Source organism: Molothrus aeneus, chromosome 23 (assembly GCF_037042795.1).
Source record: "Molothrus aeneus isolate 106 chromosome 23, BPBGC_Maene_1.0, whole genome shotgun sequence".
Taxonomy (NCBI): domain Eukaryota; kingdom Metazoa; phylum Chordata; class Aves; order Passeriformes; family Icteridae; genus Molothrus; species Molothrus aeneus.
In genome coordinates, this window is record NC_089668.1 from 1,670,708 (window position 1) to 1,686,310 (window position 15,603).

The 15,603-nt window shown below is 46.5% G+C and overlaps 2 protein-coding genes across 2 annotated transcripts; one reads left to right on the plus strand and one right to left on the minus strand.

Annotated features, from left to right (window-relative positions):
* Positions 1-2,422: 2,422 nt before the first annotated feature.
* NDUFS5 (NADH:ubiquinone oxidoreductase subunit S5) lies at positions 2,423-3,581 on the minus strand. The gene is made up of 2 exons (XM_066564885.1): positions 3,297-3,581; positions 2,423-2,675 (listed from the first exon to the last, which is right to left on the minus strand). The coding sequence occupies exons 1-2, from the start codon at positions 3,510-3,512 to the stop codon at positions 2,571-2,573; spliced, it is 321 nt and encodes a 106-aa protein (XP_066420982.1). The 5' UTR covers positions 3,513-3,581; the 3' UTR covers positions 2,423-2,570.
* Positions 3,582-6,396: 2,815 nt separating this feature from the next.
* LOC136565805 (proline-rich protein HaeIII subfamily 1-like) lies at positions 6,397-15,558 on the plus strand. The gene is made up of 5 exons (XM_066564612.1): positions 6,397-6,453; positions 7,533-7,844; positions 14,210-14,408; positions 14,575-14,868; positions 15,101-15,558. The coding sequence occupies exons 1-5, from the start codon at positions 6,397-6,399 to the stop codon at positions 15,556-15,558; spliced, it is 1,320 nt and encodes a 439-aa protein (XP_066420709.1).
* Positions 15,559-15,603: the final 45 nt, after the last annotated feature.

The window sequence follows — 15,603 nt, forward strand, 5'->3', positions numbered from 1 at the left end:
AGCTGAGGATGCTCCAAATAAATCCCTTTGCCCAGGGGAACTCGGTCAGGAGCATCGGATCCATTTTCAATCCCTGCTGCTCAGCCAGAGCCTCGGCCTCAGTCTCCTCCCAGCAGAGCAGGGAGGTGTTTTTATTTTAATCTCTCCATAAATTTGATTGTTTTCATCAGGTCTTTGATTATCCCCTTTATGGGTGAAATTCCTGACAGAGCTTTTAACTCAGGCAGATGGATCCTCCTGGCTGTGGCTGCGATCGCCGGAGCAATTTGATTTTGAAGGGATCTAAAGAGCCCCTGGGGAGCCAGGAGTGTTCAGATCCATCCCAATATTTCCTCTGACATCTGCATGGGATGAGTCACTCTCCACACTGCCAGGCTTTTTGCTGAGCCTGGTTTTTTCCCCTTCCTCTCCCTGGAAAAGCAACATTTCTAATCAAAACAGGGGTTTTTTCCCCAAAATTCCTGGGAGCGTTGCCCCGTGCTGCTGCACGGCTCTGGGTGCCACCAGCCCTCACATCCAGCTTGGGAGGAAGTTGTGATGCCACTGGCAAGTTCTCCACCAGAAAAGTCACCCCCAAAGTCTTCTCCGCACTCCTCCACCAGTGCACATCTCTTTGGGAAAGATAATTGATAATAATTAATCATCATCCTTAATGAGCGATTGCAAGTGTGGAAGCTCATGAGGGTTTGACCTCCTGGCTGCCTCTGCTTCCCAAATTTCCATCCATGGCTGAAACCCAGGGATTGCCCTGGGCAGTTGCAGGGTGGCTTGGAGGGAAATCAGCTCCTGGAATAGCTGAGCCCTGCTCAGACCTTCTGGGTGTTCCATGTGGGTCCCCAAATCCCCCAGGCACAGTCCCATCCCCTCCCTCATTCCTTCTCCCCAGATCCCCCTGGGACAGTTCACTGAGGATAAGTAACTCCAATGGACAATTCATGAGGATAAATAACTCCAACAGCTCCATGGCACTGCTCAATTTCCATCCCCAGCACCATTCTCCCTCTTTATCCATCCCTTATTTGTTCTGGCAGCTCTGGAGCCTCCCCAGTCCTTTTCCACCCGAAGCCATTCCCTTTTCCTCACGTGGTTCCCATATTTTTTCCATATTTGCACCTAAAACCATTCCCTTTCCCATATTTTCCCTGGGTTTCCCTCCTCCTTGCCCATTTTTACAGCTGGAATACTGAGATCCATGGAGCACTGATATCCTGATGTTGGTTTTCCTCTGCTCAAACTCATCACCAGCAGAGTTTTCATATTTAAAGCAGCAATCAGAATCCCTGAGGATTATCATTCTCCATCAGTTACTGCAAGGACAGCCAGGAATTAGCCAGGATCCAGCCAGGATGGGGTCTTGGGTCATTTATTCCTGCTTTGGGCAGGAAGCAGGAGAAAAATATAAAAACTGATGAAAAAAAAATTTCAAAGGACATTATTTCCAGAGTTATGTAAATTAGAGGGATGACAAATGGCAGAGTGTGATCAGCAGTGCCAAACCAAGAAGAGCCAGTCCTGGGACAGGGATGTGCCCCTGGCTGAGAGGATTTGAGCCCAGAGTGGGAATTTGGAGCTCTCCAGTGCCACCATCCCCCAGTGCAGGGAGAATGGTGGCTGTGACTCAGGCAGAGCACAGGGAATCCATCTGGGCTGGAGCAAAGGATCCATCTGGGCCTGGGGGAAGGGACAAACCTCGGGCAGGGCTGCTGTAGCGGGGGGCTGAGGGGCAGGAGCAGCAGAAATGCCAGGGAAAGCTCAAACCCTGCTGGATGGCTCCTGTGAAATCCAGGAAAGGGCTTTTTGCAGTGCACTTTGGTCCAGGAGGAAATAACAGAGCTCTCTCCTGGCTCAGATCCCTGCCCTGGACACTCTGGGGTGGCTCAGAGCCCCCCCCAAAACCAGCACCCAGCTGTGATCCAAGGGCTCAGCAATCCCAGCAGTCAGGGATCCATGGGAACTCCTCTTGTGCCCAACATGAAGCAGGGGGTCTGGAACGTCCCTGCCTCCTGGAGTGTCCCTTGTGTCACATCCCTGCCCTCAGAGGTCACCCTGGGCTCAGCCTATGCCATCCCAGCAGGGGGATTTGGGATCAGGAATCTCCCAGCAAAGATCCAGCAGTATTAAGAACGTGGATTAAAGCACAGAGCTGGCCACTCTCCACTTCCAGGGACTCTCCTGCTTCAGTGCTGCTCCAAAACTGAGGGAATGGAAGGAAAAAATCTCCTTGGGAGGGATGAACCCCCTGGGCTGTGCCAGGGCCTCCATGGATCCTGCTGGAATGTGGGATTTCAAAGCCCCCAGTGAGGAAATCTGCCTCCCACACACTGAAAACCGCAGAGAGATCCTGAATCCATCCACTTCCACTCTGAATCCATGTGGAAACGAGGTGTTTTACCCCCAAAAAAAGAGGAGACAGAGGCAAGGAGACATTCCAAAGGGATATTTACTGCCCCAGCAATGCCCAGCCTGAGGCTGCTCCCCTCCAGCCACAGCAGGGCCCCTGCCCCCTGCTCTGGGGGTTTTCTTCCAAGAGGAATTTTTCTTTTTTCTTCCAAGAGGGATTCCAGAGGCAATCAGGGCCTGGGCTCCTCCTTGCCCATGTGATGCTCGGGGGGTGTGTACTTCCCCTGCTTGATCATCCTGTCCCGCTGCTCCAGGATGGTCCGGAGCCGCTGAGTCTGCCAGGGACACAGGGGGGTCTCAGGGGGTCCCCAGGGCAGCCCCCCAGATGTGCAGCCCCCACTAACCCCACCCTGGGGCTCCTCACTCCAGTTCGAGGCTCTTCTCAAAGATTTTGGGGCTTTCAGGACGTGCTGTACTGATGAGATTTGGGGTTCCAGCCCCATTTTCTGACCAGGGTTTTGTCCTGGATGCTGCCGGAGGAGCGCTGGGGGCAGGGACAAAGGTCGGCTCCACACTGCTCCAAAACATGGAATGGTTTGGTTGGGAGGGAACTAAAATCCCATCCAAGAGGCAGGGATAACTTCCACTAAGCTCCAAGCTGGGCTGGAACTCTTCCAGGAGCGGGGCAGCCGCAGCTTCCCGGGGCTCCTGCAGCCCCCACAGCCCGGGGGAAGGGGCTGCTGCGGGGCCAGACCCCCCCTCAGTCTGGGAACGACCAAGCAGCGCTCCCACCCTGGGCTGGAGCCCCCAGACCTTCCCCAGAGCATGGCCAGGACCCTCTGCACCGCTCTCCAACACCTGGAGTCCCCCCAGCCCGCACCTGCTGCCCCCCTTTGTAGAACCCCCAGGCCCCCCGTGTCCCCGCAAGGCCCCGCGGGGTCCCCCCGCTCACCCACCAGCTTGGTGCGCTTCATGCACTCCATGAAATCCTCGTACTCGAGCTGACACTCGCGCCGGGCGCGGGTCTGGCCCAGCCCGTGCCCGCATTCCACCCACTCGCGCTCGAAGGCGTGGCAGACCGCGGCCTGGCCGTGCGGCTGCGGCATGCTCTGCCGCAGCAGGAAGGTGTCCACATCGATACCCAGCTGCTTCTGCAGGCCCCAGAACGGCATGGCTGCGCTCCTGTCGCGACACCGCCGCCCGCCGCCCCCCCCTCACGGGCCCGCCGCCGTCCTTCACGGGCCTTTCGCGACGCCCCCGCCGTTAAGCGCGACCGACGGCGCGGCACCGCGGTGCGCTCTACGGCTGGGCGGAGTCAGGGAGAAGAGCGGCACCAGCGCGCCTCTCCTTGCGCTGCAGCGCCCTCTGCCGGCTGGAAGGACTCGCTGCACGCCGCGCCCCAGCGCTCTCTGGTGGCCACGGTGCGCAAGGCGCTCCCAGTGCCCTCCCAGTGCTCCCAGTGCCCTCCCAGTGCTCCCAGTGTCCTCTCAGTGCCCTCCCAGTGCCCTCTCAGTGCCCCAGGGTCCTGCCTCTGTCCTCCTCCCAGTGCTCCCAGTGCTCCCAGCACCCTCCCAGCACCCTCCCAGTGCCCTCCCAATCCTCCCAGTGCCCTTCCAGTGCTCCCAGTGTCCTCCCAGTGTCCTCCCAGTGCCCCAGAGTCCTCCCTCTGTCCTCCTCTCAGTGCTCCCAGTGCCCTCCCAGTTCCCTCCCAGTGTCCTCCCAGTGCCCCCCAGTTCTCCCAGTGCCCCCCAGTTCACCCAGTACCCACCAGCTCTCCCAGTTCCTGGCACAGGGAAGAGCCAGGGCCTTCCTCACCCAACCCCTCAAGCCACCCTGGGCTATCAGTGATCACCACCACCCCTAAAAACAGAACCCAAACCTGCCAAACCCCTTTGGACGGCACGGGGACACCACAGGAGCTGGAGGAGCAGGATTTATGGGACAGGACAACACAGACAGAATTCTGTGTTCGAATGGAATTTATGCATCATGTCTGAGGTGTAGGAATATGCAACAGGTTATTGTTTTTAAGGGTTAACCTGTGTCCTTTTTCGGGCTTGTGCTGCCCAGAAAAAGGTACCCAGACATCCGTAACTCTTTGTATTTATTGTCTCATATTGTCCTAATTCAAATTGTCCAAATTATTATTACTCTAATTGTATTCCTATTTTTATAACAATTTTATTACTATTAAACTTTTAAAATTTTAAAAACAAGTGATTGGCGTTTTTCACAGGGAGGGTGGAATATCACAGCTGCTTTAATAAATACAGGACAGACAGAGAATTATTTCACCCCTGCAAATGTGCAAATGCCAACCCTTTGATCCCAACACAAAAGAATTTGGAAAAAGAACTGTTCCCAAATAGTTCCAGAGTCCCCTCAGTGTCTAACAGACTGGGATGAAGTCAGAGGCCAGATTTGCAAAGAAGAAATTCTAAATCCTTTAGCTGTGCCTGTGCTATTCAGCCAGCAAGCCGGTGGTCCTAGAACATGGGTGGCTATCCCACCTCATGAGATAAAAGAATTGTGAAAAGCAATAAGGGACGGTGGCATCTGCTCCCCATATTTCAAGCAACTGCTGAAAAGCACCCTGGAAGGACAAACACTCACACCAAATGACTGTAAAAATCCTGCTAGTATAATTCTCACAGCCTCACAATATATGCTATGGGAACTCAAATGGAAAAGACTGCTCACAGGGGTACTAGCCACTTACAGACAGAGTACTGACGCAGGCCTTCGTACCCTTGTCATGTCCAAGCTGACTGGTGACCCTCCTGATGATCAGAATGATAATCAAGTGAATTTACCCAAACCAGCGTTAGATGACATTAAAAAGATGGCTCACAGAGCCTTTTTGCAAATTCAGCCTGCAGGAAGTTTTGAAAAAGCCTATAATCTGATTAGCCAAGACTCGTCTGAACCATTTACCACATTTGTGGACCGGGTAATGCAAGGAGCAGAAAGACAATGCGGCGATGATATAGCTCACCCAATAATGATACAGGACATTATTGAAAATAAAGGCAATGCAGAATGTAAAAGAGTTATCAAAGCCCTAGGAAAAGAAAAACCCACAGTGCCTGAAATGATTGATGCCTGTAACAAAATTGGGAGTCCACAGCAAGTGGCAATTATCCAGGCAAATGAACTTGGAAAAACTCTAGGAGAAAAAAATTGAAAAGGCTCTTACAGCTCAAACAGCGCAAGCAGTCACACAGGCAGCACAAACAGAAGCTTTACCTGTAAATCTACCAAAGACAAATGTCTGGGCTGCTTTAGCCAGGTCTGCAGGCTCCAATACCATCTGTCTGTCTGACACAAGCCCTGACAAACCTTTTTCAGCCTGTCTAGTTGGAGTACCTTTCCCAAAGGGTTTTGATAATGTTACTCCTGATAAATATTGGCCATATGATGATCATCATGTATCTCCAACTCCCAGCCAGAAACACCAAACTTATATTGATAATTCTAAAGCTGATAAATCTGACCTTCAAGAGCTAGAAATCCTAGGCTCATTAACTATGGATACCTGTTACTTCTTTCATTTCCTAGGAGAAGATGGCCCTCATTTAAATGTTACCCCATATCACCCAGCTTATAGCAATATGACTTCTGGGTGTAATCAAACTGAGCTTCTTACGTATGACGAACCTCACACAGATCATTTTAACAAACTTCCAATTCCATTCCCTAGAGGAATCTGGCTTATCTGTGGAGACAGGGCCTGGCAAGGTATACCCTCAAAAATAGATGGTGGCCCTTGTGCCTTGGGACAACTTACAATAATTGCTCCCAGTGTCAAAGAGGTAGTCAAAAAGAAAAGCAGAAAGATTAGATCCTCCTGGGGACATCAATCTGAAAGCAACTGTGACAGCGATTTTCACTCTTGGAACTCTGGAAAATCAATTGTTGCAAGCATTTTTCTACCTCAGTGGGGCTCCTCAGCTGCATTGACACAATTAAACAAGTTAGGGTGCTGGCTCAGCAAAGAAGTAAATGCCCACCCGTGAGTCCCCTCCAGCAGCATACAGGAGCCCGAACCCTCGGAGGATGGCGCAGCTCTCGCAGCAGGACAACACCCAAGCAAGACAGGCAGGGACAACGTCTGTGGGCTGCAGGGTGTCACAAGGGGCTGCGGGCTGAGGGGTGGGTGGCACAGAGGATGGGGGGAGCTGAGAGGCAGAAGGGGGCTTTAGGAGCAACTGGGGGGCTCCAGGGTGGCACAGAGATGCTGAGAGGCTGAGGGCGGGGAACTTGAGGGTGACAAGAAGAGGGTGAGAGGAAGCAGATGCCTTGAGGGGCAAAGTGGGGGCTGCTTGAGGGTGACAGGTGAAGCAGCCCTCACACCACCCCTAACCTTACCTAAAAACCACCCCTGACCTGCTTGTTTCTGCAGGATGGGACAGTCATTGTAAGGAAATCAATCAAGGGAAATTTATCCCCTTGGAAAGATGATTGGTGAGTAATCCCTGCTGGGATTTCAGTCTCTGATTTTAAGGAGCTGCATGGGCTTCAGTGAGATTGAGGTGGAAGTGACTAATGTGGGTCTTTGTAGCTGTACAAAACATTTGCTAAATAATTGGATCTGGAAACTCTGGTTTCTGGTGGAAAAGCCTCTGTGGTTGTGTTCTGTGGGTTCTGTGTGGAAATCAGCCTGTGGTAGACACCAAAGTGAAGCATGAGCTGTGTTAAGAGTACAAATGTTTCTGGAGGAGGAAAGGGAGAGCTGCAAGGTAAGCAAGTGTGGGGAGATATCGCGAGATCTCAAGATATCGTGAGGTCTCAAGATATCGCAATGTTACGCATAGGCGGAACCCCTCCCCTTTTACCGTTAACTGACTGTTACCCCCTGTTATAAATGACCCTGCCTAACCGTTAATAAATGCCAGTTACCGTCCACCACATTGGTGTATGCGTGTGCTTGGCCCATGTGGCAGAGGGGCTGCCACTGAACCATCCTCGACCTGAGATGCCACGCGAGGATTCCTTTCCAGTTTGATCCTTTTGATTCCATTGACGAGTGGACAAAACGACTCATTCTGTCTCTGGGCTGAATGTGCTTGGGGATCCCGAAGTGCCTGGGAGACCTTTGGGCATGCAAGAGCCGCAAAAACCGGGCTGTTCCCAAAGCCTGGGAACTCCCGCTGTGAGACGGGGATTTATCCCAGACTCCTCCATCCCTTCAGCCGCTGCCCGGCGGGATCGGGGGCACCCGCAGCCCCGCACGGGCCCGGGGAGGCGGCGCTGGGGGCCAGGCCAGGCTGGGCCGGGCGGCCCTGGGGAGGCACCTGCGGCGGCGGGGCTGTGCCGGGGCTCCCTCCGGCCGCAGCGGCACCGGGCTCCCCGTGGCAGCGGCGGGGCTGGGCTGGGCTGGGCTGGGCAGCTCCGCGCCGGGGAAGGGGCGGGAGCGGCGGCGGGGGCAGCCCCGCAGCCCCGGCGGGCGGATGGAGCCGGAGCCGCTGCGGCAGCGCCGGAGCCCCGAGCCCGCAGCATCCTCCGTGAGTAGCGCCGGCTGTGGGTCGGGTGTAGGAACCGCTCTGAATGGGGATCATTGTAACCTTTCTGCCCTAAAACGGTCACTTTCTGCCCTAAAACTCTCTTCCTTTCTGCCTAAAGCTCTGTTCCTTTCCGCCCTGTTCCAAGCGATGGTTTTAATGTATGTTTTAGCAGCAGCTCAACCTGGGCAGCTCATGCCAGAACCTGAGAAAATGCTTATGTAAAGGTGCTGCCCTGACATGGGGACACTCAGGCTCACACAGGGAGGGTTGTTTGCCTCAGGGAGTGTTAATGGTAGATGAGTGTTGTTTTCTGTGTGCTTTTGTTGTTTTGGGTTTCCTGTAACAATAAATCAACATGTAATGAAAATAGAAAAGGTTATAATCTTGTGTTAATATGTGTTTTGTGTTGTACTGCTCTGTATTGCAGTGTGAGCACAGGGTGAACTCTCTCCTCCTTGCTGTGACACCTGGGCTGGCAGGGATGACACAGTGACCTCGGCCAGCTGATGCTGCCTGTGCCATCACCTGGCACTGACATGTTTGATGAAAATCCTTTTGCTGGGATTTTTCTCCTGAGAAGCCTCAGAACAGAAACGGAACCAATAAGGATCTGCTGGCTGTGGAGTGTGGGCTGGAGATGGTTTAGCAACAGGGGCATCGTAGATTGGTCTCCTGTGCATTGTTTCTATTTGATGACCAATCATGGTCCAGCTGTGTCGGGGCTGTGAGCAGTCCCAGTTTTTTTATTATTCATTCCTTTCCAGCTTTCTGATGTCTCCTTGCTCTTTTAGTATAGTTCTAATATCTCATTTTCTTTTAAAATAATAGAGATCATAAAATAATAAATCAGCCTTTTGAAAGGTGAAGTCAAGATTCTCATCTCTTCCCTCGTCCTGGGGACCCTCAAATACCACCACAATCACCGGCTTGAGCTGGTCTGGGCAGCACCAAATGAAAAAAAATAAAAAGCTTTAAAAATAGAAAAAGTAAAAATAAAAATGAAAAAAAAACTTTTAATTAAAAAAATAAAATTAATTAAAAATAAATGAAAAACAAACAAAAAAAACCTGTAAAGTGCTGTAAAAGTTCCATAAAAGGAAATGCTGTAAAGCACGTGTCATAAAACTGCCGTAAAGCACACCAAAATAAAAAAAAATAAAAAGCTTAAGAAATAGAAAAATTAAAAATAAAAATGAAATAAAAAATGACTTATAGTTAAAAAAGCCAATTAATTAAAAATAAGTGAAAAACAAAATAAAAACTGTAAAGTGCTGTAAAAGTTCCATAAAAGGAAGTGCTGTAAAGCCCAACTGTCATAAAACTGCCGTAAAGCACACCAAAATTAAAAAAAGCTTTAAAAATAGAAAAATAAAAATAAAAATGAAATAAAAAATAACTTAGAATTTAAAAAATAAAATTAATTTAAAAAAAATTAAAAAACCCCAAAACAGAAAAATGCTGTAAAAGTTCCATAAAAGGAAGGGCTGTAAAGCACAACTGTCGTAAAACTGCTGTAAAGCACACCAAAATAAAAAAAATAAAAAGCTTTAGAAATAAAAAAATAAAAATAAAAATGAAATAATAAATAACTTAGAATTTAAAAAATAAAATTAATTAAAAATAAATGAAAAACAAAATAAAAACGGTAAAGTGCTGTAAAAGTTCCATAAAAGGAAGTGCTGTAAAGCACAACTGTCGTAAAACTGCCGTAAAGCACACCAAAATAAAAAAAAATTAAAAGCGTTAAAAATAGAAAAATTAAAAATAAAAATGAAAAAAAAACCTTAGAATTTAAAAAATAAAAGAATTAAAAATAAATGAAAAACAAAATAAAAACGGTAAAGTGCTGTAAAAGTTCCATAAAAGGAAGTGCTGTACAGCACAACTGTCGTAAAACTGCCGTAAAGCACACCAAAATAAAAAAATATTAAAAGCGTTAAAAATAGAAAAATTAAAAATAAAAATGAAAAAAAAACCTTAGTATTTAAAAAATAAAAGAATTAAAAATAAAAGAAAAACAAAATAAAAACGGTAAAGTGCTGTAAAAGTTCCATAAAAGGAAGTGCTGTAAAGCACAACTGTCGTAAAACTGCCGTAAAGCACACCAAAATAAAAAAATATTAAAAGCGTTAAAAATAGAAAAATTAAAAATAAAAATGAAAAAAAAACCTTAGTATTTAAAAAATAAAAGAATTAAAAATAAATGAAAAACAAAATAAAAACGGTAAAATGCTGTAAAAGTTCCATAAAAGGAAGTGCTGTACAGCACAACTGTCGTAAAACTGCCGTAAAGCACACCAAAATAAAAAAATTAAAAGCGTTAAAAATAGAAAAAAAAAAAAAAAAGAAATAAAAAATAACTTAGAATATAAAAAATAAAATTAATTAAAGATAAATGAAAAACAAAATAAAAACGGTAAAGTGCTGTAAAAGTTCCATAAAAGGAAGTGCTGTACAGCACAACTGTCGTAAAACTGCCGTAAAGCACACCAAAATAAAAAAATTAAAAGCGTTAAAAATAGAAAAAATAAAAATAAAAATGAAATAAAAAATAACTTAGAATTTAAAAAATAAAATTAATTAAAGATAAAAGAAAAACAAAATAAAAACGGTAAAGTGCTGTAAAAGTTCCATAAAAGGAAGTGCTGTACAGCACAACTGTCGTAAAACTGCCGTAAAGCACACCAAAATAAAAAAATTAAAAGCGTTAAAAATAGAAAAAATAAAAATAAAAATGAAATAAAAAATAACTTAGAATTTAAAAAATAAAATTAATTAAAGATAAATGAAAAACAAAATAAAAACGGTAAAGTGCTGTAAAAGTTCCATAAAAGGAAGTGCTGTACAGCACAACTGTCGTAAAACTGCCGTAAAGCACACCAAAATAAAAAAATTAAAAGCGTTAAAAATAGAAAAAAAAAAAAAAAAGAAATAAAAAATAACTTAGAATATAAAAAATAAAATTAATTAAAGATAAATGAAAAACAAAATAAAAACGGTAAAGTGCTGTAAAAGTTCCATAAAAGGAAGTGCTGTACAGCACAACTGTCGTAAAACTGCCGTAAAGCACACCAAAATAAAAAAATTAAAAGCGTTAAAAATAGAAAAAATAAAAATAAAAATGAAATAAAAAATAACTTAGAATTTAAAAAATAAAATTAATTAAAGATAAAAGAAAAACAAAATAAAAACGGTAAAGTGCTGTAAAAGTTCCATAAAAGGAAGTGCTGTACAGCACAACTGTCGTAAAACTGCCGTAAAGCACACCAAAATAAAAAAATTAAAAGCGTTAAAAATAGAAAAAATAAAAATAAAAATGAAATAAAAAATAACTTAGAATTTAAAAAATAAAATTAATTAAAGATAAATGAAAAACAAAATAAAAACGGTAAAGTGCTGTAAAAGTTCCATAAAAGGAAGTGCTGTACAGCACAACTGTCGTAAAACTGCCGTAAAGCACACCAAAATAAAAAAATTAAAAGCGTTAAAAATAGAAAAAATAAAAATAAAAATGAAATAAAAAATAACTTAGAATTTAAAAAATAAAATTAATTAAAGATAAATGAAAAACAAAATAAAAACGGTAAAGTGCTGTAAAAGTTCCATAAAAGGAAATGCTGTACAGCACAACTGTCGTAAAACTGCCGTAAAGCACACCAAAATAAAAAAATTAAAAGCGTTAAAAATAGAAAAAATAAAAATAAAAATGAAATAAAAAATAACTTAGAATTTAAAAAATAAAATTAATTAAAGATAAATGAAAAACAAAATAAAAACGGTAAAATGCTGTAAAAGTTCCATAAAAGGAAGTGCTGTACAGCACAACTGTCGTAAAACTGCCGTAAAGCACACCAAAATAAAAAAATTAAAAGCGTTAAAAATAGAAAAAATAAAAATAAAAATGAAATAAAAAATAACTTAGAATTTAAAAAATAAAATTAATTAAAGATAAATGAAAAACAAAATAAAAACGGTAAAATGCTGTAAAAGTTCCATAAAAGGAAGTGCTGTACAGCACAACTGTCGTAAAACTGCCGTAAAGCACACCAAAATAAAAAAATTAAAAGCGTTAAAAATAGAAAAAATAAAAATAAAAATGAAATAAAAAATAACTTAGAATTTAAAAAATAAAATTAATTAAAGATAAATGAAAAACAAAATAAAAACGGTAAAATGCTGTAAAAGTTCCATAAAAGGAAGTGCTGTACAGCACAACTGTCGTAAAACTGCCGTAAAGCACACCAAAATAAAAAAATTAAAAGCGTTAAAAATAGAAAAAATAAAAATAAAAATGAAATAAAAAATAACTTAGAATTTAAAAAATAAAATTAATTAAAGATAAATGAAAAACAAAATAAAAACGGTAAAATGCTGTAAAAGTTCCATAAAAGGAAGTGCTGTACAGCACAACTGTCGTAAAACTGCCGTAAAGCACACCAAAATAAAAAAATTAAAAGCGTTAAAAATAGAAAAAATAAAAATAAAAATGAAATAAAAAATAACTTAGAATTTAAAAAATAAAATTAATTAAAAATAAATGAAAAACAAAATAAAAACGGTAAAATGCTGTAAAAGTTCCATAAAAGGAAATGCTGTACAGCACAACTGTCGTAAAACTGCCGTAAAGCACACCAAAATAAAAAAATTAAAAGCGTTAAAAATAGAAAAAATAAAAATAAAAATGAAATAAAAAATAACTTAGAATTTAAAAAATAAAATTAATTAAAGATAAATGAAAAACAAAATAAAAACGGTAAAATGCTGTAAAAGTTCCATAAAAGGAAGTGCTGTACAGCACAACTGTCGTAAAACTGCCGTAAAGCACACCAAAATAAAAAAATTAAAAGCGTTAAAAATAGAAAAAATAAAAATAAAAATGAAATAAAAAATAACTTAGAATTTAAAAAATAAAATTAATTAAAGATAAAAGAAAAACAAAATAAAAACGGTAAAATGCTGTAAAGCACAACTGTCGTAAAACTGCCGTAAAGCACACCAAAATAAAAAAATTAAAAGCGTTAAAAATAGAAAAAATAAAAATAAAAATGAAATAAAAAATAACTTGGAATTTAAAAAATAAAATTAATTAAAAATAAATTAAAAACAAAATAAAAACGGTAAAATGCTGTAAAGCACAACTGTCGTAAAACTGCCGTAAAGCACACCAAAATAAAAAAATTAAAAGCGCTAAAAATAGAAAAAATAAAAATAAAAATGAAATAAAAATTAACTTTGAATTATAAAAATAAAATTAATTAAAAATAAATGAAAATAAAATAAAAACGGTAAAATGCTGTAAAAGTTCCATAAAAAGAAGTGCTGTACAGCCCAACTGTCGTAAAACTGCCGTAAAGCATCACTGTCGTAAAGTGTCGTAAAAGGCGCCGTAAAGCGCGACTGTCGTGAAACTGCCGTAAAGCGCGACTGTCGTAAACGCGGCCGTAAAGCGTGACTGTCGTAAAAGGTGCCGTAAAGCGCGACTGCCGTAAACGCGGCCGTAAAGCGCGACTGTCGCAAAAGGTGCCGTAAATCATCACTGTCGTAAAAGGTGCCGTAAAGCGCGACTGTCGCAAAACTGCCGTAAAGCGCGACTGTCGTAAAAGGTGCCGTAAAGCGCGACTGTCATAAAAGGTGCCGTAAAGTGCGACTGTCGTAAAAGGTGCCGTAAAGCGCGACTGTCGTAAAAGGTGCCGTAAAGCGCGACTGCCGTAAAGGGCGACTGTCGTAAAATGTACCGTAAAGCGCGACTGTCGTAAAAGGTGCCGTAAAGCACGACTGTCGTAAAAGCTGCCGTAAAGCGCGACTGTCGTAAAAGGTGCCGTAAAGCGCGACTGTCGTAAAAGCTGCCGTAAAGCGCGACTGTCGTAAAAGGTGCCGTAAAGCACGACTGTCGTAAAAGGCGCCGTAAAGTGCGACTGTCGTAAACGCGGCCGTAAAGCGCGACTGTCGTAAAAGGTGTCATAAAACGCGGTGTGTCGTAAAAGGTGCCGTAAAGCGCGACTGTCGTAAAAGGTGCCGTAAAGCACGACTGTCGTAAAACGTGCCGTAAAGCGCGACTGTCGTAAAGTGTCGTAAAAGGTGTTGTAAAGCATGACTGTCATAAAACAGCCGTAAAGCGCTGTAAAGCGAGACTGTTGCAAAACTTCCATAAACCACGACTGTCTTTAACAGAGACTTTTAGGACAGATGCGTTTAAAGCACTTTATTAGTATTTCCTGCCGGGCCATGGCTGCCGGGGAGCTCCTCCCAGCTTGCAGGGCGCTGCTTGAGCCGTGTTTGCTGCACGGGGGACGCCCGCAGCAGCCGCCCCGCCGAGCTCCGCCCCTGCTGCGACTCCGCCCCTTGCCGCCGCGAGTCTTCAACAGGACACGCCCCCCCCCTCCCGTCGGACCCCACGGCTCCGGTACCCGCAGTCCTGCTCGGCCCCGCCCCCCGCTCCCACCCTCCCCGCCTTTGCCACCCCGTTGGTCCCTGCTGTCCCGGCTGTAGTGGTCCCCGCGCCCGGTTTCGCCATCCTCACGGCCCCGTCCCTCAATTCCCGCCTCTACGAGCCCGCCCACCAACGTCACCGCGGCCCCACCCCCTTCCCCCCGCCGAGCCCGCCGCTTTCCCCTCCCCCGCTACCCCTGAGCTCGGCGGCTTCTCCCGCCCCCCAAGTCCCCCTCGCCCCCTTTGCCGACACAGGGGCGCCGGTGCTGGCCCAGGTCCCGTCGCTGCTGCGTCCTTGCAGTCCCCTGCGGCTCCCGGATCTGCGGTGCCGAGCACGCCTGGCGCGGCCGCGCTGGCGTCCTCAGCGCCCCCTGCGGACGTTGCCGCGGGAAGCCCCCCTACCCCGGCGTTCAAGCGCGCGCAGCGCACCCCGAGCTGCCCACGGGCTCCGCGCAGGGCAGACGCCCACGGCTGAACCCGCCCCTGCCGGCGTTTGGCTGCAATCCCCCGGTTCCGGCACGGCACCGCTTGCGCCGGGACCGGGGCGCCCCAGCCCGCCGAGCCGCCCCGTGCCGGCGCCGCGGCATCCGCACCGGTGGCTGCAGCCCCTCCCGTGCCTGCCGCCGCTCCTGCCCAGCCCCTCCCGTGCCTGCCGCCGCTCCTGCCCAGCCTCCCGTGCCTGCCGCCGCTCCTGCCCAGCCCCTCCCGTGCCTGCCGCCGCTCCTGCCCAGCCCCTCCCGTGCCTGCCGCCGCTCCTGCCCAGCCCCTCCCGTGCCTGCCGCCGCTCCTGCCCAGCCCCTCCCGTGCCTGCCGCCGCTCCTGCCCAGCCTCCGGTCCGCGCCGCCCCTGCCCGCCGGGCCAGCCGCCGCCCCAGCCCCCAGCGGCTGCACGCCGCGCTCCAGCCGCCGCCTCCCCCGCCGCCCGCCATGCCCCCCCCCCGCAGCAGACTCCCGCCGCCTCCACGCCGCCCCTCCCGGGATCATCTCCCCGCCTCCCGCCACCCCGGGATCATCTCCCGCTGACGAGGCCGCCCCGCCGCCTCCCGTGGTCGGTTTCTCGCTCCTGCCGCCGCTCCATGGCGGGCCGAGCCGCGTCTTCCACACCGCAGCCCCCCTCTTCAGAGCTGCTGGATGGCGCGGCTCCGCCGCCTCCTGCAACCACGGACGTCCCGGCGTTCCGGCCGCAGCCGCAGGCGCAGCTCCGGCTCCCGTTCCCGCAGCTCCGCCACCTCCCGCGCCCGCCCGCCGTGCGGCCCCCGCCCGCCATGGTTCCCACGCCGCCCTAGTGACACAAGCCACGCATTCACGGTTGCTACAACCCCGCACCAGCG

What these genes read in the sequence shown, in the direction of transcription:
- NDUFS5 (XM_066564885.1), bottom strand. Translation starts at nt 3,512, where the DNA reads ATGCCGTTCTGGGGCCTGCAGAAGCAGCTGGGTATCGATGTGGACACC. An exon ending in GCATGAAGCGCACCAAGCTG is followed by an intron (nt 2,676 to 3,296) that starts GTGGGTGAGCGG and finishes TGTCCCTGGCAG; the next exon opens with ACTCAGCGGCTCCGGACCAT.
- LOC136565805 (XM_066564612.1), top strand. Translation starts at nt 6,397, where the DNA reads ATGGCGCAGCTCTCGCAGCAGGACAACACCCAAGCAAGACAGGCAGGG. An exon ending in GACAGGCAGGGACAACGTCT is followed by an intron (nt 6,454 to 7,532) that starts GTGGGCTGCAGG and finishes CCATCCCTTCAG; the next exon opens with CCGCTGCCCGGCGGGATCGG. An exon ending in CTACGAGCCCGCCCACCAAC is followed by an intron (nt 14,409 to 14,574) that starts GTCACCGCGGCC and finishes GCGTCCTTGCAG; the next exon opens with TCCCCTGCGGCTCCCGGATC.